Here is a 27,593-nt window from a genome sequence, read left to right as displayed (position 1 = left end):
GAAATAATAAAGCAAACATCTTGTCTTGTTATTTTGACCTCAAAGGAAAAGCTGTCTCAGCATTTCAGCCTGTGTTGATGTTTTCTGTGGGACTTTTTAGATACCTACATAGAAAGCCCAAAAGAATCTAAACTATTAGAATTAGTGATTTTAACAATGTTGCTGAATATAAGATCATTTTACGAAAAACAGTCCCACGTATTTATATCAGCAATAAGTAGTTAGAAAATGAAATTTAAAAAATAGATGCCGTTTACAGTTGTACCAAAAGTATAAAATAGATACTTAATGAAAGATGTGTAAAAACACTATCAGAAAGTGATAAAGCATTATTGAAAAAAAGAACATTTAAGGAGAAGGATATACCACATTCATGGGTTGGAAGACTCAATTTTTTGAAGATGAGTACCATTCAAAATGGATTTATGTCATAGGTTCAATGCAGTTCCCACTGAGGCCTTCCCTCATAGCTCAGTTCATAAATCATCTGCCTGCAATGCAGGAGACCTGGGTTCAATTTCTGAGTTGGGAAGATCCCCTGGAGAAGGAAATGGCAACCCACTCCAGTATTCTTGCCTGGAGAGTCTGATGGACAGAGGAGCCTGGCGGGCTACAGTCCATGGGATCACAAGAGCCACATATGACTTAGTGACTAAACCACCAATTCCCGTTATAAAAAAAAAACAAAAACCACTTTTTTTTAAATGTAGTTGGACAAAATGATTCTGAAATGTATATAACAATGCATAGTGCCAAGAATAGTTAAAGAATTCTTGAAGGACAACAGCAAGGTCTGAGAATTTGTTGTATCAGATATTAAGATACAACAAAGCCACAGTAATTAAGATAATATGGAATAGCCTTAAGTCAGAAGTACAGACAAATGAAGAACAGAGCCTAGAAACAGATCTGTTCATATAAGGAGTTTTATTTATTGAAAAGGTGATACTGAAGAACACTGAGGAAAGGATGGTCTTTTTTCTGTTCTGAGACATTTAGAAATCCATATGGTAAAGATATATCTCTTGTTACTTACTTTACTTGTTTAATCACTCAGTCATGTCCGACTCTGCGACCTCACGGACTGCAGCACGCCAGGCTTCCCTATCCTTCACTATCTCCTGGAGTTTGCTCAGACTCATGTCCATTGAGTCGATGATGCCATCCAACCATCTCATCCTCTCGTCCTCTTCGCATCAGGTGGCCACAATATTTGAGCTTAAGCTTCAGCGTCAGTCCTTCCAATGAATATTCAGGGTTAATTATCCTTAGGATTGACTGGTTTGAGCTCCTTGCTGTCTAAGGGAGTCTCAAATGACTTCTTCTTACTTTACTACATACCTATAAATCAACTCCAGAGTTTGGGCTATAGATCCAAATATAAATGGCAAAACAGCAAAACTTGTAAATGATAATTTAGAAGACTATCTTTCCAGACCTGACAGTAAGAAGGACCATTGGTTTTTTACTGTCATTTTTACTTTTTTCATTAGTAGCATTTTTTAAGACTATTTTAATAGTCTATTTTTAATAGACTATTTTTTAGAGCAGTTATAGATTTACAACAAATTGAGCAGGAAGTGCAGGGATATGGAATTCTCATATGTCTCCTGCCCTTAAACATACAAAGCCTCCCCCATTATCAACAGTTGATGAACCTACGCTGATACATCATCATCACTGAAATTCCATAGTCTACATTAGTGTTCACTCTTGGTGTTGCACATTCTTTGGGTTTGTACAAATGTACAGTCACATATATCTACTGGTATTGTGTCATTCAGAGTAGTTTAACAGACCTACCGTTAAACTTCTGTGTTTTGCTTATTCAGTCTTTTCATTCCCCTCACCTCTGGCAACCACTGATCTTTTTACTGTCTCCATAGTTTTGCCTTCTCCGGAATGTCATATAACTGGAATCATACAGTGTGTAGCCTTTTCAAATTGCCTTCTTTCACTTAGTAATATTCCTTCATGTCTTTTCATGGCTCATTAGCTCATTCCTTTTTAGCACTGGCTAGTATTCCATTGTCTGAATGTATCATGCTGTGCTGCTGTGCTTGGTCTTGGTTATGTCCAACTCTGCGGCACCATGGACTGTAGCCCACCATAGGGATTCTCCAGGCAAGAATCCTGGAGTGGGTTGCCATGCCCTCCTCCTGGCAATCTTCCCAACCCAGGCATCGAACCCAGGTCTCCCACGTTGCAGGCCAATTCTTTACCAGCTGAGCTACCCGGGAAGCCTGAATGTTTGGGTATTTACCTACTGAAGTACATCTTGGTTATTTCCAGTTTTTGGCAGTCATAAGTAAAGTTTCTCTAAACATCCACGTTCAGGTTTTGATGTGGTCAGGTTAAATACCGAACAGTGCAATTGCTGAATCATAGGGTGAGAGGATCCTTAGTTTTATAAGAAAGTACCAGATTGTCTTCCGAAGATGACTACCATTTTGCATTCCCACTACTGATAAGTGAAAGTTCGTATTGCTCCACATCCTTGCCAGCTTTGATGTTAATATTCTCAATTTTAGAAATTCTAAGAGATGTGTAGTGGTAGCTCATTTTAATTTGCATTCCCCTAATGAGATGATGGGAGAAGGCAATGGCACCCCTCTCCAGTACTCTTGCCTGGAAAATCCCATGGACAGAGGAGCCTGGTGGGCTGCGGTCCATGGGGTCGCTAGGAGTCGGACACGACTGAGTGACTTCACTTTCACTTTTCGCTTTCGTGCATTGGAGAAGGAAATGGCAACCCACTCCAGTGTTCTTGCCTGGAGAGTCCCGGGGACGGCGGAGCCAGGTGGGCTGCTGTCTTCTGGGGTCGCACAGAGTTGGACATGACTGAAGTGACTTAGCAGCAGCAATGACATGATGTGGCACATCTTTTCATATGAATACTTGCCATCCATATATTTCCTTTGGTGAGGTGTTTATTAAGGTCCTTGGCCCATTTTTAATTGTATTGTTTCTTATCATTGAGTTTTAGGAGTTCTTCATAAATTTTGAATCTTTTGCAAATATTTTCTCCCAGCCTGTGGCTTGTCTTTCATTCTCTTGACAGTGTCTTTTGCAGAGCAGTTTTTAATTTTAATGAAGTCCAGCTTATCAATCCTTCTTTCATGTATTGTACCTTTGGTGGTGTGTCTAAAAAGTCATTGCCAAACTTGAGGTCATCTAGATGTTCTCCTAAATGATCTTCTAGGAGTTCTACAGTTGTGTATTACATTTGGGTCTGTGATCCATTCTCAGTTAATTTTTGTGAAAGGTGTGAGGTCTGTGTCTAGATTCGTTTTTTGGTATGTGGGTGTCCAGTGGTTCTAGCACTGTTTGTTGAAGAGACAGTCTTTGGTTCATTTTGTATGCCTTTGTTCCTTTGTCAAAGATCAGTTGATTATAATCCACGTGGGTCTATTTCTGAACTCTGTTCTGTTCCATTGATCATTTTGTTTCTTTTTTTCACCAACACTGTACTGTCTGGATTACTGTAGCGTGACAGTGTGTCTTCAGTTGGTGTCAGTTTCTGAACACTGTTCTCTTTCAGTATTGTGCTGGTTATTTTGGGTCTTGCTTCTCCATATAAACTATTTTTTTTAATAAAGCAGATTTATTTATTTACTTAATCTTTCATTTATTTATTTATTTTTGGCTGCACTGGGTCTTCATTATCACGCATGGGCTTTCTCTAGTTGTGGCGAATATAGGCTACTCTCTAGTTTCAGCGCATGGGCTTCTCGTTGCAGTGGCTTCTCTGGCGGCAGAGCATGGGCTCTTGGCACTCGGGCTCCAGTAGTTTGCAACATGAGGGCTCAGTAGTTGCAGCATGTGGGCTCTAGAGTGAAGGTTCAGTAGTTGTGGTACAGATGACTTAGTTGCTCCATGACATGTGGAATCTTCCCAGACCAGGACCTTAGCCTCTGGACCACCAGAGAAGTCCTGCATATAAACTTTAGAATCAGTTTGTCAATATTCACAAATTAAATTGCTAGGATTTTGATTGAGATTGCATTTAATCTGTAGACCAAATTGGGAAGAACTGAAATTTGACAATATTGAATCTTCCTATCCATGAACATAGAATATCTCTCCATTTATTTAGTTCTTTCATTTTTTTCCTCAGAGGTTTGTAGTTTATAGTTTACCTCATATATATCTTATACATACTTTATTAAATTTATACCTTATTTTCTTTGATATGCTAATATATTGTGTTTTTAATTTCAAATTTCACTTGTTCATTGCAGTTATATATTAACCTTGTATCCTGCAACCTTGTTATAATCACTTGAATCCAGGAGTTTTTAATAACATTTTAAAAATTTACTATTAAAATTTTTAAATTTTTGTATAAAAAGTAGAGAGAATAATATAGTAAACTCCCATAAACCCATAACACAGGTCCATAATTAACAACACATGTCCAATTTTTTTTCCCCACCCCGCAGTGGATTATTTCAAAGTAGGTTTCTGACATCATCTCAGGGAAGAACTTTTTAAATAGACATAAAAATCACTAATCATAACAGAAAAAAACTCATGTCAATGCATTATTACATTAAAATTAAGAACTTGTATTTATCAAAAGGTACAATCAAGAAATTAAAAAAGACAGGTCACAAGATGGGAAAAGAAAGTTGCAAAGCAGTGTGATATTATATACTAAAGCTGAAGATATGCATACCCTATGACTTTTCTTTTTTTACTTTTTATTTTATTTTGGAGTATAGCCAATTAACAATGTTGTGATAGTTTCAGGTGGAAAACAAAGAGACTCAGCCATACACGTGCATGTATTCATTCTCCCCCAAACTCCCCTTGCATCCAGGATGTCACATGACATTGAACAGAGTTCCCTGTACTGTATAGTAGTGTGTACATGTCAGTCCCAAACTCCCTAACTGTCCTGTCCCCCATCCTTCCCCACCAGCAACCATAAGTTTGTTTTCTAAGTCTGTGAATCTGTTTCTATTTTGTAAATAAGTTCATTTGTATCATTTCCTTTTAGATTCTGCTTATAAGGATGTCATAAAATATTTCTGATATTTCTCTTTCTCTGTCTGACTTAACTTCACTCAGTATGACAATCTCTGGATTCATCCACGTTGCTGCAGATGGCATTATTTCATTCTTTTTAATGGCTGAGTAATATTCTATTGTATATATGTACCACATTTTCTTTATGCCTTCCTCTGTCGATGGGCATTTAGGTTGCTTCCATGTCTTGGCTGTTGTAAACGATGCTGCAGTGAACATTGTGGTGCATGTATCCTTTTGGACCACGTTGTTTTTTTTTTCAGATATACAACCAGATGTGGGATTGTGGGGTCATATGGTAGCTCTAGGTTTAGTTTTTTAAGGAACCTCTATACTGTTCTCCGTAGTGGCTGTACCAATTTAAATTCCTACCAACAGTGTAAGAGGGTTCCCTTCTCTCCACACCCTCTCCCAACATTTATTGTGAGTGGACTTTTTGATGATAGCCATTTTGACTGGTGTGAAGTGATATCTCACTGTAGTTTTGATTTGCATTGCTCTAATAATTAGTGATGTTGAACATTCTTTCATGTACCTCTTGGCTATCTGTATGTCTTCTTTGGAGAAATGCCTATGACTTAACTTCTGTTCCTGAGTATACTCAAGAGAAATCCATTTCCAGGTACACCAAGAGACTGGTACATGAATATTCAAAACAATATTGATTGTACTGGCCAGAAACTATAAGCACCCTTGTTGTCCTTCATTAGCAGATTAGATTTAACAATGGAAAGGTCCGTCTAGTCAAGACTATGGTTTTTCCGGTGGTCATGTGTGAGTGTGAGAGTTGGACTGTAAAGAAAGCTGAGTGCCGAAGAATTGATGCTTTTAAACTGTGGTGTTGGAGAAGACTCTTGAGAGTCCCATGGACTGCAAGGAGATCCAACTAGTCCATTCTGAAGGAGATCAGCCCTGGGATTTCTTTGAAAGTACTGATGCTAAAGCTGAAACTCCAATACTTTGGCCACCTCATGCGAAGAGCTGACTCATTGGAAAAGACTCTGATGCTGGGAGGGATTGGGGGCAGGAGGAGAAGGGGACGACAGAGGATGAGATGGTTGGATGGCATCACCGACTTGATGGACATGAGTTTGAGTGAACTCCAGGAGTTGGTGATAGACAGGGAGGCCTGGCGTGCTGCCATTCATGGGGTCATAGAGAGTTGGACACGACTGAGCGACTGAACTGAACTGAACTGAATCATGCAATAAAATATTATTTAGCAAAGAATAGACTATATTTACTTGTAAGAAGACACATGATCTTACAGGCATTGTAAAGGCATACACACATAAAATATTCAATTCCGTAATTGTAATTTCATATATAATAACTCCATATATTTCACAATAAAAATTTTTTTAAAGAATTTACTAAGACAGATGGACTTAAACAAGTGTGCTATTTAGGTAGTATGTTTCTTACATTCAGAAGTATAATACTAAAATCTAGTGTCCACTTTGTGATAATTGTAACAACTATTTAGAAATAAAAGTGTTTATAATAAAAGTAGATTATTGATCCATAAGTCATTTTAAGAAAGAAAAGCTGACATATTTAATTCTTATTTGCACGAAGGTTAATGAATGAAGAATGACAGATTTTGCAGTGCTGTATATTACGAGAAAAGTTATTATTTTGTTGGAGACCGAAGTATGTAATTAGATTTGTCTTGTTCATTTCTGTAGTTTGAAGTATGGGGATGAGTTGGGATAGAGAAGGAAGACATTCACTATTTTACAGTATTAAAAGGAACATCCACAGCAAAATCTTTTATAATGACAAGTAGGATGTCTCTTAAATCTAAACAGAAATTAGTTCTACCACATAGGAATTCTAAAAAAATTTGCTCCTCCTTACTCTCCTTCAACTTCTCAGGAATTCTGCCAGTTAGTGTGCACTGATCTTAGTAACTGAAGGTTTGTTTTACTTTTAAACATCATAGTTCATAAGTGTTTTAATTTTTTTGACTTATGGAATTGAGTTTCTTTCCTGGATTAGCTGGCAGAATTCTTGAAAATCTGAAGGACCAGGAGGAGCAAAAAGTAGTTTAAAAAACAAAAATAAAAACCTATGCGTTCAACTCACCCAGTTCCTGTCTTAAACCCAGAACTATGACATATATTGTAAGGACATCCAAGAGTGATGATTCCATAAAATAGAAGAGCTATTAACTGAAGAAATGTTAGCAAAACCTATAAAGAGGGTTTGACTTGTAAGAGAGACTAAAAATAGGCCCTTAGTAGGGGAAAGTATGTTTTTCTTTAGACGTAATGTTTTTCTTCAGACTCAGCTCACACAGATGCATATTAGAAGACTTGATTTATTCACAGACTGATTTTCGGGTTTTTGGATTATTTAGTTTCCTTGATTATACACACAAACACACATTCACACACGTTTTTACTGGCTATCCATCTTTTAGACACACCACAGTTTATTTTTTACTTTTACAAAGGGCAGGAAGAGATTAACAAATGGAAAGATGAAACTCAGTCAGTCCTTCTCACTACTTGGAAATAAAGAAAAATTTAGCTAGATATTTTACTTTTTATTCTATTTTAGTGCCACTTTACTTAAAAAAAAAAAAAACTGAAAGTTGGCTATAAGCAGATATCAAAATAATTGCCATGTGGCTTCATAATTTTCTAAATAGCTATTTGAATTCATGTAATCTGTGGATTTATGTACAAAGTTTTGCAAATAAAATATTAGTTCAGAGATAATGTAGAATCAGCACGTAATGTGTACTGTCATTGAAGATTTAGCTGAGTTCTTTTTTTTTATCATCATTTTTAAATGCTTTAATCTTTTCAACTTATGAAGTTAAGTTTCTTTTTTGAAACAGTTGGCAGGATTCTGAGAATCTGAAGGACAGTATGGAAAAGGAAATAATTTTTTAAATTACGCATTTTATTTCATATATGGGAATACTATTTCCAGACTAAGAGATGGCATTGAGACAGAAGAGGTTGGACATTAAAATCAATATTGTTGCCTCCTGGCTATTCTCTAGAATATATCACTAAGAAAATTTTGACAGGTGGTGGGCTGAATTTCCTATCTTCCATTCAACCAGCAAACCTTTTAAATAATGAGACCATTCAAGAACTTTTGGAACTTAAAATATAGAAGCTTATTCTGTTGTATCTGCCTAAAACCTGGGAAAATCTACTAGTAAGAGTAAAGTAGAATTTAATTTCTTGCTTAATAAAAACCGTGACTTTCCATCAAGCTCTACCTTGAAAAATCAGAACTTATTTTAGATGTTAGGAAATTTCCCAATGTAAATGTCTATAAAAAAGAGGCACAAAATACATCAGAATGTAGTTGAAGAAGCATTCAGAGGAGCAAAGAAAAAAATTAATCAGCTTTTAAGCCTAGATGACTTGCTTAGGAATTCCCTGCTGGTCCAGTGGTTAGAACTTGTGCTCACCGCTGAGGGTGTGGGTTCATTCAGTCCTTGCTTGAGGGGAGCTAAGGTCCCACAAGCCTTACAACAAGGGCAAAAAACAAACAAAACAAAAGACTAGATGATAAATGTCAGCAGAAATAACAGAAAGGTAGAAAGCTGTTTTCTTTCATGAAGGACCCACTTAGCAGATTGGTTGTTAAAGTATGGGTTTTCCTGGACATTTAAGCTACATTAGTTATCTGAAATGGCTAAGAAGACCAGTTGATGAGACCCCTTACAACCTACTAAGAGTATTTTTTATGTTAGGCCATTGTCAACTAGGATGGAGGTTTCTTAAATAACTTTTAACAACTTAATATATTTTTAAAATGTTAGCATTTCAGAAAGCTACAACAGTACACTATAGTAGAAATACTTAAAGCAAACTAGAAATCTTACAGAATGGCACTTTGACATAGTTGCCTTTCTTAATTTCCCATCTCTGATTTGCTTCCCTTCTAAGCCTGATTCCCCTTTATTTATACATAATCCCCCCACCTTTTAAAATTGGTATCTTATTTCTTACACAAAACAGTCATAATTCTTCCAAGCTTAGGTGGTAAGTTGACAGAAGAAAGAATTACCACCTAGGAAGCTAAAGTTAGTGGCATCTTCAATTCTGAAGTTGTGAGTACACTCCTAGGCTTTAGCAGTAGTGCCTGTGACAGTTCTTTTCCTTGCACTCACATTTGTATAATATAACCCCCATCCCTATGTGTGCCATTAGTTCGTGTGAAGAAAGTGAACTCCACCATGTGGATTATTCTCAAAATTGGCATGAGAAAAAGCAATTGCAAGAGACTAATTATTTTCTTTTAGGTGGTTGAATACTAAGGAGAACTTCAGATTCTTTAATTGTTCATGAGATAACACTTCTGGTACGTTGCCTCTGCTTTTGAGTTTGCTTTTTAATTTTTAAGAGGGAGTTGATACAGTTTGAGAAAATATGACAAGTGATTATCACACTTCTTAGGTTGTCTAGGGTTCTTCACCCTTGGTCTTATCTGCATTTAATTGGCTCTTAAATGTATGGTCTGTCTTTGGCCATATGGTGAAATGTGAATAATTTTGTTATCCAGCTTGTTTCATGTATGTATGAGGAATATCAGGGAGTAATAACAAAAATCTGAGATCCTTGGAAGAAACATGATATACCACCTTTTTGTTGAAATAATGCAACTTGAGAACTAGTATATTTGATGAATTACAGCACTAATGGATAGCATAAAACTTGAACTCAGTCTGTCATTCTGCAGTAGGTTTCTTACTGCAGACTTTGGGTACAGAATAGTACCATAACTGATTTTTCTCATCATTGTAAAGTTAAGAGAAGGTATTTTGGAAGAGATCATATTTCCATCTTTCTCTTTGCTTGTCAGATCGGATAATACAGTAATTTACCATCGTGTCAGTGAAAAAATACATAAATAATCTAAAACAATAGGTTTTTAGTTGTTAAATTCAAAGACACACATTCAGTAACCCCTGTGAGAATCCTTAGACTTACTCCATGCCTGGGAAGCTCCTTCTATGATTCTGTCTACTGTAAGCACCAGGAATTTGGGGGGACAAGTTTTTCCATGAAAGAAACAATCTTCTCATTGATAATCAGATTGAATTCACTTAGTACTTTCAGGGAGCCTTACTGTGTCTTCATAATATTAATTCTGCTAAATATTTTTAGGTAGAACACCAAGTAGTAAAGCTTTTAATAAGCCCCTCCTCATTTGTTATGGTGGGGGTCTAGTATGTGCATTTGTTGTTGTTGTTCAGCCTCTTAAGTCGTGTCAGACCCCATGAACTGCAGCACATCAGGCTCCTCTGTTCTTCACTGTCTCCCAGAGTTTGTTCAGATTCATGGTTATGCTGTCTAACATCTCATCATCTGCCACCCCTTCTCCTCCTGCCCTCAGTCTTTCCCAGCATCAGGATCTTTTCCAGTGAGTTGGCTTTTCACATCAGGTGGCCAGAGTATTGGAGCTTTAGCTTCAGCATCAGTCCTTCCAATGAATATTCAGGGTTGATTTCCTTTAGGATTGACTGATTTGATCTCCTGCAGTCCATGGGACTCTCAAGAGTCTTCTCCAACACCACAGTTTGAAAGCATCAATTCTTTGGTGCTCAGCCTTCTTTATGGTCCAATTCTCAAATCTGTAAATGACTGCTAGAAAAACTGTAGTGTTGACTATACAGACCTTTCTTGGCAAAGTGATGCCTCTGCTTTTTAATACACTGTCTAGATTTGTCCTAGCTTTACTTCCAAGGAGCAAGTGTCTTTTAATTTTGTATCTGCAGTCATTGTCTGCAGTGATTTTGGAGTCCAAGAAAATAAAATCAGTCACAGTTTTCACTTTTTCTCCATCTGTTTGCAATGAAGTGATGGGACTGTATGCCATGATCTTAGTTTTTTGAATGTTGAGTTTTAAGCCAGCTTTTTTACTCTCCTCTTTCACTCTCATCAGGAGGCTCTTTAGTTCCTCTTCACTTTCTGCCATTAGAGTGGCATGGAATTGTATCATGATAATTATATCTTCAGTTATTTAAGGAGCCACCATATAGCTTTCCATAGCAGTTGCATCATTTTACATTCCCACCAGCAATGTATGACTGTTCCAATTTCTCCACATCCTCACCAATACTTGTTTTCTCTCTTCCTTTCCTCCCTCCCACTTCCCTCTGTCCCTTCCTGCTTGCCTGCCTTTCTTCCTGCCATCCTCAGAGTTGCAAATATAATCAGAACTTTTAACCAAATTAATTATGAAAATACAGTATGTTCTTCAGGTTAAATTATTAATTAAAAACAATTAGACTGTGTTTCAAAGTTTGTTGAGATATGTGTTCAGTTATAAGGAAGACATAGATGTCCAACAGACACATAAAAAGGTGCTTAACATCACTAATCAGGAAAATGCAGCCCAAACCATAATGTGATACTACCTCACACCTGTAAGAATAGTTACTATTAAAAAGACAAGAAATAACAAGTGTTGGCCAGGAAATATAGAACTATTCATCAGTTTGGCTTCTGGTTATGTATCCAAAGAAAGCAAAAACATTTACTTGAAAAGACACATGCACCCCCATGTTCATTGCAGCATGATTTACAATAGCCAAGATATAGAAACAACCTGAGTGTCTTCATATGATGGAAGAATGGATAAAGAATGTGGTGTGCATTTATACAATGGAATATTATTCGGCCATAAAAAGAAGATCTTGCCATTTGTGGCACTGTAGATGGACCTTGAGAACATTATACTGAGTAAAATGAGTCAGAGAATGACAAACCGTATCATCTCACTTATATGTGGGATCTAAAACTTACAGAGGAAAAGAGCTCGTAGATACAGAGAACAGATTGATAGTTACCAAAGATGTTGGGTGGGAGGAGGGCCAAATGGGTAAAGGGGATCAAAAGGTACAAACTTCCAATTATAAAATAAATAAGTCCTAGGAACATAATGTATAGCTCAGTGACTCTAGGTAATAATACTGTATTGCTAAGAGAGTATATCTTAAAGTTCTTATCACAAGAAAAAAGTTTCCCTTAACTGTGTATGTTGATGGATATTAACTAGACTTTTTGTGATCAATTCACAGTATATACAAATATCAAATCATGCTACATACCTGAAACTACATAATATAATGTGTTATATGTGTGTGTCAATTATACCTCAGTTAAAAAAAAGAAAACCTTTTCAAGTCTGATTTGATACATGTGATAGTCAGACTCAGGTATTTCTATGTTGTCCTCATTGCAACAACTTTTGCCTGATTTTTGAAGCCAGTGAAAACAATATGTTTTCTAATGTTTGCAAATATGTCAGTGATACCGTAAATAGCATACTTTACCCACTAAAACTAGTGTTGGTCACTCAGTCGAGTCTGACTCTTTGCGACTCCTGAATTCTAGCTGGTCAGGCTCCTCTGTCCATGGAATTCTGCAGGCAACAATACTAGAATGGGAGCTATTCCTCCTCCAGGGCATCTTCCCATCCCAAGGATTAAACCCAGGTCTTCTGCGTTGCAGGCAGATTCTTGACCATCTGAGCCATCAGGGAAGCCCACAAAATGTTCCTAAATGTGTGATATTTGAAATAATTCCAAGGAACTTGTGAGATGGTTCCTGATAGAATGAAATAGATGAGAATCTCAAGGGTTCCTCATATCCTTTATGAATCTTGCCTGAGTATAATATTTAACTTCAGTTTTTTTCTTTGAAAATTTATAATCTTCTATCATAGGGTAGGTGCAAAAGAATGAGATCTTACCTCATTTACTAACAGTGGAATTAAGTAAATCTTAGGCTTTATTTGCATGAAAAAAATAGGAGAACTGTTAAATCACTAAATATTGTTGGTGGGAATTAAAGTTTATTTTCCCTATAATATTGAGAGGCACTTAAGCTCCAGTTCATTGAAGCAGGGTTTTTTTAATCTACTTGAGTTTGTTAGTGTAAGTAAAAAGACAGTATTAGCTGGTGAATAGACAAGATGTTAAATTATTGCTTTCCCATTTTGGCAAACTCATGATTTAGAATATAAATACAAAATGGGCATTTGTACCCCGGGAGGCCGACCTGTCCAGACTGCAAGTCAGACTACAGGTTTCTTGCCTTGGGCTTCTGGTTGAGTTTGGCTGTTGGGCAGCATAAGGCAGGAGACCAGAGGCAGGGAGGAGAGTGAGATAGGAGTATCTGTTCCCCTAGTCTTTCCCTGAAGGGTCACTGTGGGCTTACTGTGTCCTCTGATTAAAGGACTGTTATCCTATGGCCATCTCCACACCAGATGAAACAAAGATGAAAGAGGCCTCTGTCTCTGGATTCCAGTAATTGCTGCTCCCTCCTTACCGTCTTTAAAACCTCCAGTAGCAATATACATGGCTATTCTTAGCCAGGGAGTACTGTGCTCTCTCTTGTGGTTTCCCTACTCCCTACCAGCACCTTCAAAAATAGTCCCTTCATTAAACTCTCTTCACATTTCCCAGTCTCAATGTGCTGTTTGTTTCCTGCTGAGATCCTGACTGAAATAGCTTCTGTATGTATTTTTAATCATTATCCCAACTGGTATGCCAGATAAACTCTAATAATACTTAGGCTAATTTGGGGGAGGTGATCGCTGAAAGTGTTTGCAGAACTACCCTTTGTTTTCATTGCGCTTCATTTCATCTAGCATGTTGTTAAACGGAAAAAAATAAAAGGTGTTAGATGATGTATAAGAAGTTAGTGATACCAATAGCTTATTTAAATATAGGTCCCAAAATGCTGTTTTAAGTATCCCCTCATGGGATGGGATGGGGAGGGAGGTGGGAGGGGGGTTCAGGATGGGGAATACATGTACACCCATGGCTGATTCATGTCAGTGTATGGCAAAAACCACTACAATATTGTAATTAGCCTCCAATTAAAATAAAAAGAAAAAATAATAAAATTAAGTATCCCCTCTTAAGAATCTGCTGCCAATGCAGGAGATGTAAGAGATATGGGTTTGATCCCTGGGTCAGGAAGATCCCCTGGAGAAGGAAATGGCACCCGACTCCAGTATTCTTGCCTGGGAAATCCCATGGACAGAGGATCCTGGTGGCCTACAGTCCATAGGGTCTCAAAGAGTCAAACACAACTGAGCGTTTAAGCACCTTTCCTTAAAAGAGATTGGTGGTTGGATTCTTTGCTAAGATTACTGATGTTCTTTGTATCATCTTAGTGCTCATTAATGTGTCTTTGAGAGAGAGTACAGTTGACCCTTGGATAATATGGGGGTTAAAGGTGCTGACTGCAGCCATGAAATTAAAAGACGCTTACTCCTTGGAAGAAAAGTTATGACCAACCTAGATAGCATATTGAAAAGCAGAGACATTACTTTGCCAACAAAGGTCCATCTAGTCAAGGCTATGGTTTTTCCAGTGGTCATGTATGGATGTGAGAGTTGGACTGTGAAGAAGGCTGAGCGCTGAAGAATTGATGCTTTTGAACCGTGGTGTTGGAGAAGACTCTTGAGAGTCCCTTGGACTGCAAGGAGATCCAACCAGTCCATTCTGAAGGAGATCAGCCCTGGGATTTCTGTGGAAGGAATGATGCTAAAGCTGAAACTCCAGTACTTTGGCCACCTCATGTGAAGAGTTGACTCACTGGAAAAGATTCTGATGCTGGGAGGGATTGGGGGCAGGAGGAGAAGGGGACGACAGACGATGAGATGGCTGGATGGCATCACTGACTCGATGGACGTGAGTCTGAGTGAACTGCGCGGGAGTTGGTGATGGACAGGGAGGCCTGGCGTGCTGCCATTCATGGGGTCGCAAAGAGTTGGACACGACTGCGCGACTGAACTGAACTGAACTGAAAGGTGCTGACCCCTGAGTGCAGTGGGAGATACTTCCAGTTGGGCCTCAGTGTCCACAGTTCTGCATCCCTGGATTCAACCAACTGCAGGTTGTGTATGCTGTAATACTTACCATTGAAAAATATCTGTGTATAAGTAGACCTGGGCAGTGTTCAAAGGTCAGTTGTACTTAACAGCAGTCAAGTTATATCATCTGGATAACCTAAAGCAATTCTGAAAAGGTTGAGCAATAGTATTTTGGCTGTGTAAAATTTTCATCTGTGTATACTATGTTTCTTTGCAGTTAATAAAGATAATTCAGTGTTAACAGTATTAGGTCATTATCTAGAAAATTCAGGCTTTAAGTATTGAGTTTGTGTAAATGTAATCTGATTTTTCCTTGGGGTAACAATGATGAAACTGCCAGTATTACAGAGGTTAAAAGTTAATTCACAATTCAATGGTAATTGGCAAGTGTACTTTCTCTTGGAATGACACAGGCTCTATTCATATCCTCTTTTCTACTTTTAGAAACAAAATACTATTATCATTCTAACGTATAAATTATCAATCTTCTGTAGCACTAGGAGGTATTATATAAAACACAGGATAAAGATTGAGCTATAAAAGAGGCTTTAATTAAAACACATCTGTAATAATACTAAAAGAATTTGGAAAGTGTACTAAAATATTACTGTATTTTTTTTAAATTTTATTTTATTTTTAAACTTTACAATATTGTATTAGTTTTGCCAAATATCGAAATGAATCCACCACAGGTATACCTGTGTTCCCCATCCTGAACCCTCCTCCCTCCTCCCTCCCCATACCCTCCCTCTGGGTCCTCCCAGTGCACCAGCGCCAAGCATCCAGTATCATGCATCGAACCTGGACTGGCGACTCGTTTCTACTCCCATCTTACTCTGTTCAGACTGCTCTAACAAAATACCACAGACTGAGTAGCTTATAAACAATAGAAATTTACTTGTTACAGTTCTAGAGGCTGGAAATCTGAGATCAGAGTGCCAACATGGTCTAGCTAGGGCCTTCTGGGTTGCAGACTTCTCGTTGTGTCCTCACGTGGTGGCAGAGGTCTCTATGGAATCTTTTTAATAAGAGCACTGATCCCATTCATGAGAACTCTGCTCTTGAAGGCCTCACCTACTAATACCATCACTTTAGGATTTCAGCGTTGAATTTGGAGGTGAAAATACAAATATTCAGACTATAGCAACCCCTCTTCTCAAATTTTCCCCTTTTTCTTGCTTTGTTGAAATTTGAACCCCCAAAGTACTCTCAACTATGGTAGCTTGGATCTGCAATGTTGATACCATTTGAGAGTAAAAATCTCAGGCCACACATCAGACACTTGAATCAGAACCTGCTATTTAACTTGAGATTCCCCCAATGACAAGTATACACATCAGAATTTGAGAAGCACTCTAGCTATTTCCTAGGATCACATCTCATTAGAGTAAAACAAAGTTATCAAGTGTAAAAGCTGAGGTAATTTGTTGATCACATAGTCATGGGTAAAGAAACTGATTAAATTCACAGATAGCCTTTTCTTTTTAAGTACAAACTCTTTTCTATAATTTCTTACATTGAACTGAGTTTTCCCATTTATGCTATTAATATAAACACTGGTACATTGCTTTATCATATATTGGGAACACAAGCAAATATATTTATGAAATTCATAGTCCTAAGAATGTGATGTGTGTGTGTTGCAGTCTAAAAGATGGAAAGTACTTTTATGTGTTGTTATTATTAATGTTATAGAAGCTCTCATTCTCACATATTCAGATTTGTTAGTGTTAAATTTTACCTTGAGGTATTTACTTACAGTATTTTTAGAGGGCCTTTTATATTAGGATAGTTAAAGATATCAAGGATTACTGTACAGTCTAATATAATTGATTTCAATATTTTTCTTAAGCTGTGATAATTTCTACTAAAATCCAATTTAATTTCACAATTTGAATGCAAAGGTAGTTATCAGTTATATAATAGAATTTGCAAAATAACAACTAAGTTCTATTTAGTTATTAGCTGTTTATGAGAGAAAAGCAGCTAGTATTGGCCCTTAAATTTTGCAGGCTGTTATGTTAGTTTTGGATCCTGAATATATTTTTTCCTTCTCATTCTTTCAGATTCATCAGGATTCATTTTTGATTTGCAGTCCAATACTGTACTGGCCCAAGGAGGAGCTTTTGAAAACATGAAAGAAAAGGTATGTCTAGTTACTGTGGATAGGAAACTTGAATGTCTTGTTAAAATTTAGGTACTAATAAAATCATTGGCTACAAACTCATTAAGAAAGTGAAAATTAAGAACAAAACTGCATGAATGCCACTGTATATCAGGGAGTAACTACCATGAAGGTTTTGAGGAATCAGAGCCTGTAAGTATGAACAATTTTCTTTACATGTATCCATATACATATATTTATTCTAAATTCTCTTGGACATCTTAATTAATACAACAGTATGTATATGGCTAAGTGTATATCTAATTTGCTAACATTCTTTAAGGAATAGTCTTGAGTAGGATCGTCCCATTCACTTGAAGAGGATTTTTAAGACCAGGAGACTTTAGAGCAAGAAGAGTTTTCTAAGTAAGGTATCTTTGGAAGGGAACCCGGTTGTCTTTAATAATATAACCCTTAATGAGCTATATTGAGAAAAAACATAGAACAAAAGCTTTACATGTGTTCTTCATCTCATTTAAAAAGTAAATCATTGATTCTGGAGTCATAGATACATATTGGTTCAATAATATAAACAATGTTGCATTTTCAGTTATGAGAATTTTACCTTTATCATTAAATCTGTAAGTTTTGCCTAAAGCCCATTTTCTAGTGATCATGGTAATTTTTTGCTCATCTCAAAAATGTATATTATAAATTCACGCTCTTTGAATTATAGATTATATACCGTCCCACTTGTATAGTTTTATACTTTATCATTGTTCAATTAAGCCTGAAACAAAAATGTATAGAATGACATGAAAGCAAGTATACTAAAAAACACTTAGGTCCTAATACAGATTCTGCTAATAACTTGAACAAGATACTTTGCTTCTCTTCATCTGTAAAAGGGCTTCCTTTTCAAGCAATATGGCAGACTAGATATCCTGAAAATATTTCTAATGTAAAATGCTTAAAAATACAGAATGAAAATGATATACATCATTTCCAGTGCATAGCCAAGGAATTCCCTGGTGGTCCAGTGGTTAGGACTCCATTTTCATTGCCAAGGGCCCAGATTTAACTCATGATCTGGGAACTAAGAATCCTGTAGGTTACATGGTGTGGCCAAAAAAGAAAAAAAGCATAGCTGAACACAAGAAGGGAAATCCCTAGGGCCAAAAATACAGGAGAAACTAAAAAGCTGAGTGGTAAGCCTGAGCTAGCTAACTCTGATATGTTTTGCCAGTCTCAGTAACAAATGTGTTTTTACCACACAGGCCCCACATTTAGCACAAAGCTTGTCCTGGGTTAAAAATTGGAACTGAGATCTTATATAAGGTTGAGATCCTGAAAATGTTTCATCTTCAGGGAAAGGTAAACTAGAACAAATCTTCCCACTGACTTTGAACACAGTATTAATATTCTTACTGGAAATGTTCAGAGGAATGTAGTGAAAATGAATTCAACTTTTTTCATTTGTAGTAATATTATATTCTATAATTATTTTATGAATATTATAGAATAAAGCAAATCAAGAAATATGTTAATGTTTTTAAGAGCTAAAAAACTTTCAGTTTAGAGAAGATAAATACATGTTTAAAAACCATTTTATAAAAAGTCTTTTGGGAATTCTCTAGGTCCACTGGTTAGGACTCCGTGCTTCCACTACAGAAGGCATAGGTTCAGTCCTACATGCTGCATGGTGTGGCAAAAAAAAAAAAAAAAAGTCTTTTAATAGTATATTTAAACTGATGGTGTCAGTATAAACTTATGTTGTAAAAACCAAAATTTCCTAGTTCTGTCCACTGAAAGGACCTAGAAATAATCACATCCTAGTATTAGGTTGGTGCAAATGTAATTGTGGTTTCAGACCATGAATTTTAAATCATTACAACTAGGCTCAAATGCATCTTTAGTCAAAATAGGAACCATTACAATCAACACATTTTTGCCAACAAGAAGTAAGCTTGTTTATTTTTATAATGTAAAAATCCATGATTCAGGAGTCGATGAACTGTTGGAAAGGGTTTTCTGCCTCTTGCTTGTTATGGAAGCATTTTCTCTGCAAAAAGTTGTCAAGATGCTTGAAAAAGTGGTAGTTGTTTGGCAAGAGGTCAAGTGAATATGGCGGATGAGGCAAAACTCCATAGCCCAATTCATTTAACTTTTGAAGCAAATGTCGGTTGTGCGAGGTGCATTCGGGTGTTGTCATGGAGAAGAATTGGGCCCTTTATGTTGACCAATGCAGGCTGCAGGCATTGCAGTTTTCAGTGCATCTCATTGATTTGCTGAGCATACTTCTTATATGAAATGATTTCACCAGGATTCCGAAAGCTGTAGTGAATTAGATGAGCAGCAGATCACCAAACAGTGACTATGACCTTTTTTTGGTGCAAGTTTGGATTTGGTGCAAGTTTGGTCCAAAGCGCTTTGGACCTTCTTGGGGGTTCCTAGGTGATGCTAGTGATAAAGACCTTGCCTGTCAATACAAGAGAAAACGTAAGAGATGCAGGTTCGATCCCGGGGTTCGGAAGATCCCCTGGAGGAGGAAATGGCAACCCACTCCAATATTCTTGCCTGGAGAATCCCATGGACAGAGGAGCCTGGCAGTCTACAGTCCATGGGGTCGCAAAGAGTTGGGCATAACTGAGTGACTAACACTTTCACTTTCACTTTCTTTGACTTTGAGAAGTGCTTTGGAGTTTCTTCACTATCCAGCCACTGAGCTGATCATCGCCGGGAGTTGTATAAAATCCACTTTCTGTCGCACATCACGATCCATTCGAGAAATGGTTTGTTGTTACACAATAAAAGAGGATGACACTTCAACTCAATGGTTTTTTTGATTTGCTATCAGTTCATGAGGTACCCACTTACTGAGCTTCTTCACCTTTCCAGTTTGCTTCTAATGCAAAATGACGATAGAATGGTTGGTATTGAGTTCTTCAGCAACTTCTCGTGTAGTTGAAAGAGAATCGGCTTTGACGATCCTCTCATTTGGTCCTTGTCAATTTGTAGTTGCTGGCCACTGTGCTCCTCATCTTCAAGGCTCTCCTCTCCTTTACAAAACTTCTTGAAGCACCACTGCACTGTACGTTCGTTAGCAGTTTCTGGGCTAATGCATTGATGATGTTCAAATTGTTTCCACTGCTTTATGACCCATTTTGAACTCAAATAAGAAAATTGCTTGAATTTGCTTTTTGTCTAACATAATTTCCCTAGTCTAAAATAAATATAGAATAAACAGCAAGTAATGTCATTAGCAAAAAAAAAAAAAAAGTGAGAAATGTGCATTAAAATGATATATAACATAACCACATTTATTTGAGAACGTATTCCAATATCAAACGGCAAAGCTCAGCAGTGCAAGACCACAATTACTTTTCAGTTCAGTTCAGTCGCTCAGTCATGTCCGACTCTTTGCGACCCCATGAATCTCAGCATGCCAGGCCTCCCTGTCCATCACCAACTCCTGCAGAGTTCACTCAGACTCACGTCCATCGAGTCAGTGATGCCATCCAGCCATCTCATCGTCTGTCATCCCCTTCTCCTCCTGCCCCCAATCCCTCCCAGCATCAGAATCTTTTCCAATGAGTCAACTCTTCGCATGAGGTGGCCAAAGTACTGGAGTTTCAACTTTAGCATCATTCCTTCCAAAGAAATCCCAGGGCTGATCTCCTTCAGAATGGACTGGTTGGATCTCCTTGCAGTCCAAGGGACTCTCAAGAGTCTTCTCCAACACCACGGTTCAAAAGCATCAATTCTTCAGCGCTCAGCCTTCTTCACAGTCCAACTCTCACATCCATACATGACCACTGGAAAAACCATAGCCTTGACTAGATGGACCTTTGTCAGCAAAGTAATGTCTCTGCTTTTCAATATGCTATCTAGGTTGGTCATAACTTTTCTTCCAAGGAGTAAGCATACACCAACCTAATAGCAATAAACACACCTAGCTCTTAGATCTTGGTTTCTAACTACCACTCCCTACCAAAAAAAAAAAAAAATGGGTCTTCTTGAAGAAATAACCAATTTCACATTGTCCAGCAAGACAAGAAATGAAGATTATAAAGAATAAAAAGGAAGGGAGAAAAAAACTGCTGTTATTATAGATAATAGAATTGCCTACATAGAATAACCAAGAAAGCAACAAATTATTAGGAATAATGAAGTCATCAAAATAGTTGAATATAAATTGACATACAAAAATGAAAAGAGAATATGCAGTTATTGTAAAGTGTATATTTTTAACCTCAAAAGATACAAAATACCTTAGGAATAACTGACAAAGTTGGCATGCTCGTTTTGAAGGGAAATTTGGCATTTCTAATGAATTTTTAGATTCACTACTGTTCACAGTTTTGCCAAGAGAATGTACTGGTCATAGCAAACACCCTTTTCCAACAACACAAGAGAAGACTCTACACATGGACGTCACCAGATGGTCAGTACTGAAATCAGATTGATTATATTCTTAGCAGCCAAAGATGAAGAAGCTCTATAAAGTCAGCAAAAACAAGTCCGGGAGCTGACTGTGGCTCAGTTCATGAACTCCTTATTGCCAAATTCAGACTTAAATTGAAGAAAATAGGGAAAACCACTAGACCATTCAGGTATGACCTAAATCAAATCCCTTACGATTATACAGCAGAAGTGAGAAATAGATTCAAGGGATTAGATCTGATAGACGGAGGGCTTGAAGAATTATGGATAGAGGTTCGTGATATTGTATAGGAGGCAGTGATCAAGACCATCTCCAAGAAAAAGAAATGCAAAAAGGCAAGATGGTTGTCTGAGGAGGCCTTACAAATAGCTGTGAAAAGAAGAGAAGCGAAATCAAAGGAGAAGAGGAAAGATATATCCATTTGAATGCAGACTGCTAAAGAAAAGCAAGGAGAGAAAAGACAGCCTTCCTCAGTGATCAATGCAAAGAAATAGAGGAAAACCATAGAATCGGAAAGACTAGAGATCTCTTCAAGAAAATGATACCAAGGGAACATTTCTTGCAAAGATGGGCATAATAAAGGACAGAAATGGTATGGATCTAACAGAAGGAGAAAATATTAAGAAGAGGTGGCAAGAATACACTGAAGAACTATATGAAAAAGACTTCATGACCCAGATAATCACGATGGTATAATCACTCACCTAGAGCCAGACATCCTGAAATGCGAAATCAAGTGATCCTTAGGAAGCATCACTACAAACAAAGCTAGTGGAAGTAATGAAATTCCAGTTGAGCTATTTCAAATCTTGAAAGATGATGCTGTGAAAGTGCTGCACTCAATATGCCAGCAACTTTAGAAAACTCAGCAGTGCAGTGGCCACAGGACTGGAAAAGGTCAGTTTTCATTTCAATCCCAAAGAAAGGCAATGCCAAAGAATGCTCAAAGTACCACACAATTGCACTCATCTCACACGCTAGCAAAGTAATGCTCAAAATTCTCCAAGCCAGGCTTCAACAGTACGTGAACCATGAACTTCCAGATGTTCAAGGTGGATTTAGAAAAGGCAGAGGAACCAGAGGTCAAATTGCCAACATCCTTTGGATCATCGAAAAAGCAAGAGAGTTCCAGAAAAACATCTACTTCTGCTTTATTGACTATGCCAAAGCCTTTGACCGTGTGGATCACAACAAATTCTGGAAAATTCTGAAAGAGATAGGAATATCAGACCACCTGACCTGCCTCTTGAGAAAGCTGTGTGCAGGTCAGGAAGCAACAGTTAGAATTGGACATGGAACAACAGACTGGTTCCAGATCGGGGAAAGAGTACGTCAAGACTGTATATTGTCACCCTGCTTATTTAACTTATATGCAGAGTACATCATGAGAAATGCTGGGCTGGAAGAAGCACAAGCTGGAATCAAGATTTCCAGGAGAAGTATCAATAACCTCAGATACATAGATGACACCACCCTTATGGCAGAAAGGGAAGAACTAAAGAGCCTCTTGATGAAAGTGAAAGAGGAGAGTTGAAAAGTTGGCTTTAAACTCAACATTCAGAAAACTAGGATCATGGCATCTGGTCCCATCACTTCATGGCAAATAGATGGGGAAACAATGGAAACAGTGATAGACTTTATTTTGGGGGGGCTCCAAAATCACTGCAGATGGTGACTGAAGCCATGAAATTAAAAGTCGCTTGCTCCTTGGAAGAAAAGCTATGACCAACCTAGATAGCATACTGAAAAAGCAGAGACGTTACTTTGCTGGCAAAGGTCCATCTAGTCAAGGCTGTGGTTTTTCCAGTGTCATGTCTGGATGTGAGCGTTGGACTGTAAAGAAAACTGAGTGCCAAAGAATTGATGCTTTTGAACTGTGGTGTTGGAGAAGACTCTTGAGAGTCCCTTGGACTGCAAGGAGATCCAACCAGTCCATCCTAAAGGAAATCAGTCCTGAATATTCATTGGAAAGACTGATGCTGAAGCTGAAACTCCAATATTTGGCCACCTGATGCGAAGAACTGTCTCATTTGAAAAGACCCTGATTCTGGGAAAGATTGAAGGCGGGAGGAGAAGGGATCGACAGAGGATGAGATGGTTGGATGGCATCACTGACTCAATGGACTTAAGTTTGAGTAAACTCCAGGAGTTGGTGATGGACAGGGAGGCCTGGCGTGCTGCAGTCCATTGGGTTACAAAGAGCTGGATATGACTGAGCAACTGAACTGAACTGAACTGTTCAGAAATTCTACTAGTGATTATATATACAATAGAGACATCCTCTCACTGTTCACTGAAGACTTGTTTTCTTTTTTTTAACAATTTGGTAAGCATTGTCATAAGCATTCAGTAAATAAGCATAAGCGTAGGAATATTTACTATGGTATTTTTCATAGTAGCCAAACACTGGAAAGAATGTAAATGTCTGTCAACAGAAAAATGATTAAATTGGCTATATTCACACAATGGAAATGCTATTTAGCAGTTAAAATAAATTACTGATAAATAATAATGAGATGCATTTATCAACATGAAAAATCTAAAAAACAGTGTTATATGAAAAAGCAAATTAAAAATAGATATGTATGATATGACGTGTAATGCAAACAATAATATGTCTTACCCTTGGATACAGACATACATCATAAAAGTATAAAAACAAATATCAAAATAACACCAAATTCAAGGTAGAAATCTCTGTGGAGAGGAGGGAAAAGGGGTTTATGAAAAGTTTCATGGGCACTTCAATTGCATGTATTTTATTTTATTAAACTGGCTATCATAGTGAGTGTTCATTATGTTTTATACACCTGAAATAATTTATAATAATTTAAATGATATCTGTAGCATTATTACAGAGAAGGCAATGGCACCCCACTCCAGTACTCTTGCCTGGAAAATCCCATGGACGGAGGAGCCTGGTAGGCTCCAGTCCATGGGGTCGCTAAGAGTCGGGCATGACTGAGCAACTTCACTTTCACTTTTCACTTTCTTGCATTGGAGAAGGAAATGGCAACCCACTCCAGTATTCTTGCCTGGAGAATCCCAGGGACAGAGGAGCCTAGTGGGCTGCCGTCTATGGGGTCGCACAGAGTCGGACATGACTGAAGCAACTTAGCAGCAGCAGCAGCAGCAGCAGCATAGCATTATTATACAATTAAATGATATGAAATAAATGTTTAAAAAATGCTATACAAAAATCTAAGTTATTATTGTTTTTTTATTCTGGTGGTTTGTTAAACTTTGCTCCTTTCTCTATAATATGCTAAAAATGAGGAAATGTTGATGCTAAATTAATACCTGATCCCTGAATTTAACCACCCTGAAATAAGATCTGGCACAAATCTTCTGTTTCTGCAAATGTTCTGCTTTTTCTAAGTTTTAAAGTTAATTTTTTATGTGCTGGCATCATTCACCTATTACTCATCCCAGTGAGATGGTTGTATGTACTCTCACTGATACTAAAGTGATGTGATACACCTTGTTAAAGATGAAATGGTACCCTTACTGTTATTCTCTGTAATAGACCTCAGTTTCCAACTGATCTACTCATATTAGAATTAAATGACCTTATCTTCTTTTTCAGATAAATGCAGTGCGTGCAATAGTTCCCAATAAGAGTAACAATGAAATTATCCTGGTTTTGCAACACTTTGATAATTGTGTGGACAAAACAGTACAAGCATTCATGGAAGGTAACCCTAGCTCAATATTTTTATAAGTTCATATTTGTTCAACTAGAAGTTGCTTCAGATTTCTATAACATTTATTCGGCAGTCTGGTATTTTATAGACGATATAGCAGACCCTGTGCGATTTTTAAAGATATCTTTTAAAGCTCCTTATTTCAGCCCTAGAAGTAATTCATTCATAAGCTATATGATACCTGGAATAAGAGATAAGCAGAGAAGATTCCATCATTTTATTCAGAACATTTTCTAATGACAGTTAAGAAATTAGGTAGCCAGTGGTATAAGGGACTTGACTGGAGTTGGGTTGAATAAGAATTTAAGAAGCAATGATAGAGCAGTGGTCTGGTGGCTCAGCTACAGATGGCAGATTTAGGGACTCAGTATTCTTTTTCAGGCTCTGACAAGTGATTTAAATATATGGGTTTGAGTTTCCTTATCTACCATACCAAAAATGGTATGCTTAGTCAAACCTTCTGATTTTACAGAGTTGAGGAGCATTTTACAAAATTCTTTCCACATAACTTGTTTGGGAAAAACTGTCTGAAGTTGTCTCTTTCATTGAACAGTGACAGTGATATCAAAATAGATCTCCCTCTTTCTACTTTTCTGAATTTGCCAGTACACAATAAACAGGTCCAAATACTGTAAGTTGTTTCTTTACCATCATATTTTTGTTTATAATGTTAGTGTTTGGGTTTAGGGTGGCAGACAGTTCTCTGTGAAACAATGTAACCAGATTGTGTGTAATCTGGAGGAGAGGGGACGCCATACTTGGGCTGAAACCAGTACTTGGGCTAAAACCAGTCATCTTTGTATTTGGTCAAAGCTACATAGATAAAAAGAAGCTTCAAAATGGTCAGGCTACATTAGTCTCTTCCTGGAAGAACTTACTGAAGAAATTAAATGGAGAAGGGGGATCTAAATGGGCAGGTATTCTAAAAGGTAAGCATGATATGATTATCTCATTACATTAGCTTAGACACCTGAACCATCACTTTTCCTATTGGGAGAGGGAGACTTTCCAGCAGTTACAAAATTCAGGAACACTAATTTCTGCTTTAGCATACTTGTGCTGGGAGAAAAATATCTGTGATTGGTTTCTCTTACAGGTAGTGCCAGTGAAGTACTCAAAGAATGGACAGTAACAGGCAAGAAAAAGGTAAAAATGAATTAAATTTAAAAGTGTGATATCAGTATTTGTATTATAAAAAAATTAAGCTCTGCAGAAATATTGAAAGATTTACATACGCATCTTCAGTTTACCTGGCTAAGAAAAGTTTTCTTCCAGGACATTGTAACACTGCTGTGTACATACAGTACCACAGTCTCCTCCGTGTGATTTCAGGCAGGAAGCAGAATTACTCTGCCATTGCAGTTTCAGAGAATGTATTAATATTAGGCAGGGATGAAACGAGGTCATGTCAAGGACAGCAGAGCTCCTCTAGAGAAAGTGATCCATTCCAGTGGTTTTCAAATCATTCATATTATACATCAGTTAAAATAGTTCAGATTTTTAAGTCAGACCACTTGTGTTGTAATCTCTGGTATTAATCAGCTTTAGCTTAAAGCCTAAAGAGAGGCTTTGCTACTGTTAGCTATGCAGAGGGGTCTGATGGTCTAGTTCAGGGAGATATTAGAAGATAATAGAAGGCACTTGGACTGTGGAATCAGTCAAAACTGGATTTATATCCTATTCTACTACTTACTGGTTTTATTTCCTGGGAATATTGTTTAACCCCTAGTGAGTCTTAGTTTGCTTGTCTCTAAAATAGGAAAATAATACTGACAACTGAAAGTATTTCAGTTCAGTTTAGTCGCTCAGTTGTGTCCAACTCTTTGCAACCCCATGGGCTGCAACACTCCAGGCTTCCCTGTCCATCACCAACTCCCAGAGCTTACTCAGACTCATATCCGTCAAGTCAGTGATGCCATCCAACTGTCTCATGCTCTGTTGTCCCCTTCTCCTCCCGCCTTTAATCTTTCCCAGCATCAGGGTCTTTTCAAATGAGTCAGTTCTTCGCATCAGGTGGCCAGATATTGGAGTTTCAGCTTCAGCATCAGTCCTTCCAATGAATATTCAGGACTGATTTCCTTCAGGATGGACTGGTTGGATCTCCTTGCAGTCCAAGGGACTCTCAAGAGTCTTTTCCAACACCACAGTTCAAAAGCATCAATTCTTTGCCCTTCAGCTTTCTTTATAGTCTAACTCTCACATCCATACATGGCTACTGAAAAAAACCATAGTTTTGACTAGATGGATCTTTTTTGGCAATGTCTCCTCAAGTGTTTAATACAATATCTAACATATCAGTTCTCCTTATGCACTTGAAACCAAAAATGCTTTCCCCAAAGGATACTAGCTAACCTCATCATGCTTCCCATAGCTCTTTACTCTAAATCTGGTTCTTTTAGAAAGTGCTTGAAGTGTGAATTTGAATCAAGTATCTCTATGAAATCTCTTT

The 27,593-nt window shown here is 37.5% G+C and overlaps 1 protein-coding gene across 8 annotated transcripts in view; it reads left to right on the top strand.

Annotated features, from left to right (window-relative positions):
* Positions 1-27,593, top strand: part of SPATS2 (spermatogenesis associated serine rich 2) — a 156,883-nt gene that overhangs the window by 98,950 nt on the left and 30,340 nt on the right. For 7 of the 8 annotated variants that reach the window (XM_086399621.1, XM_086399615.1, XM_086399620.1 and 4 more), the window contains 3 exons: positions 16,959-17,038; positions 25,027-25,135; positions 26,241-26,290. In XM_086399621.1, coding sequence (XP_086255747.1) covers positions 17,027-17,038; positions 25,027-25,135; positions 26,241-26,290 — 171 coding nt within the window. In that variant the 5' untranslated portion in view covers positions 16,959-17,026. Of the gene's footprint in view, positions 1-16,958; positions 17,039-18,273; positions 18,371-25,026; positions 25,136-26,240; positions 26,291-27,593 lie in introns of all 8 variants that reach the window. The other variant, XM_086399618.1, reaches the window with a different exon arrangement.

The sequence above is a fragment of the Bos grunniens genome, chromosome 5, assembly GCF_055505025.1.
Source record: "Bos grunniens cultivar Pamir isolate PY7600 chromosome 5, Bosgru_T2T1.0, whole genome shotgun sequence".
Classification (NCBI taxonomy): Eukaryota; Metazoa; Chordata; class Mammalia; order Artiodactyla; family Bovidae; genus Bos; species Bos grunniens.
The sequence above is the reverse complement of the archived record's forward strand: the minus strand, read 5'-3'. Positions and strand labels throughout refer to the sequence as shown.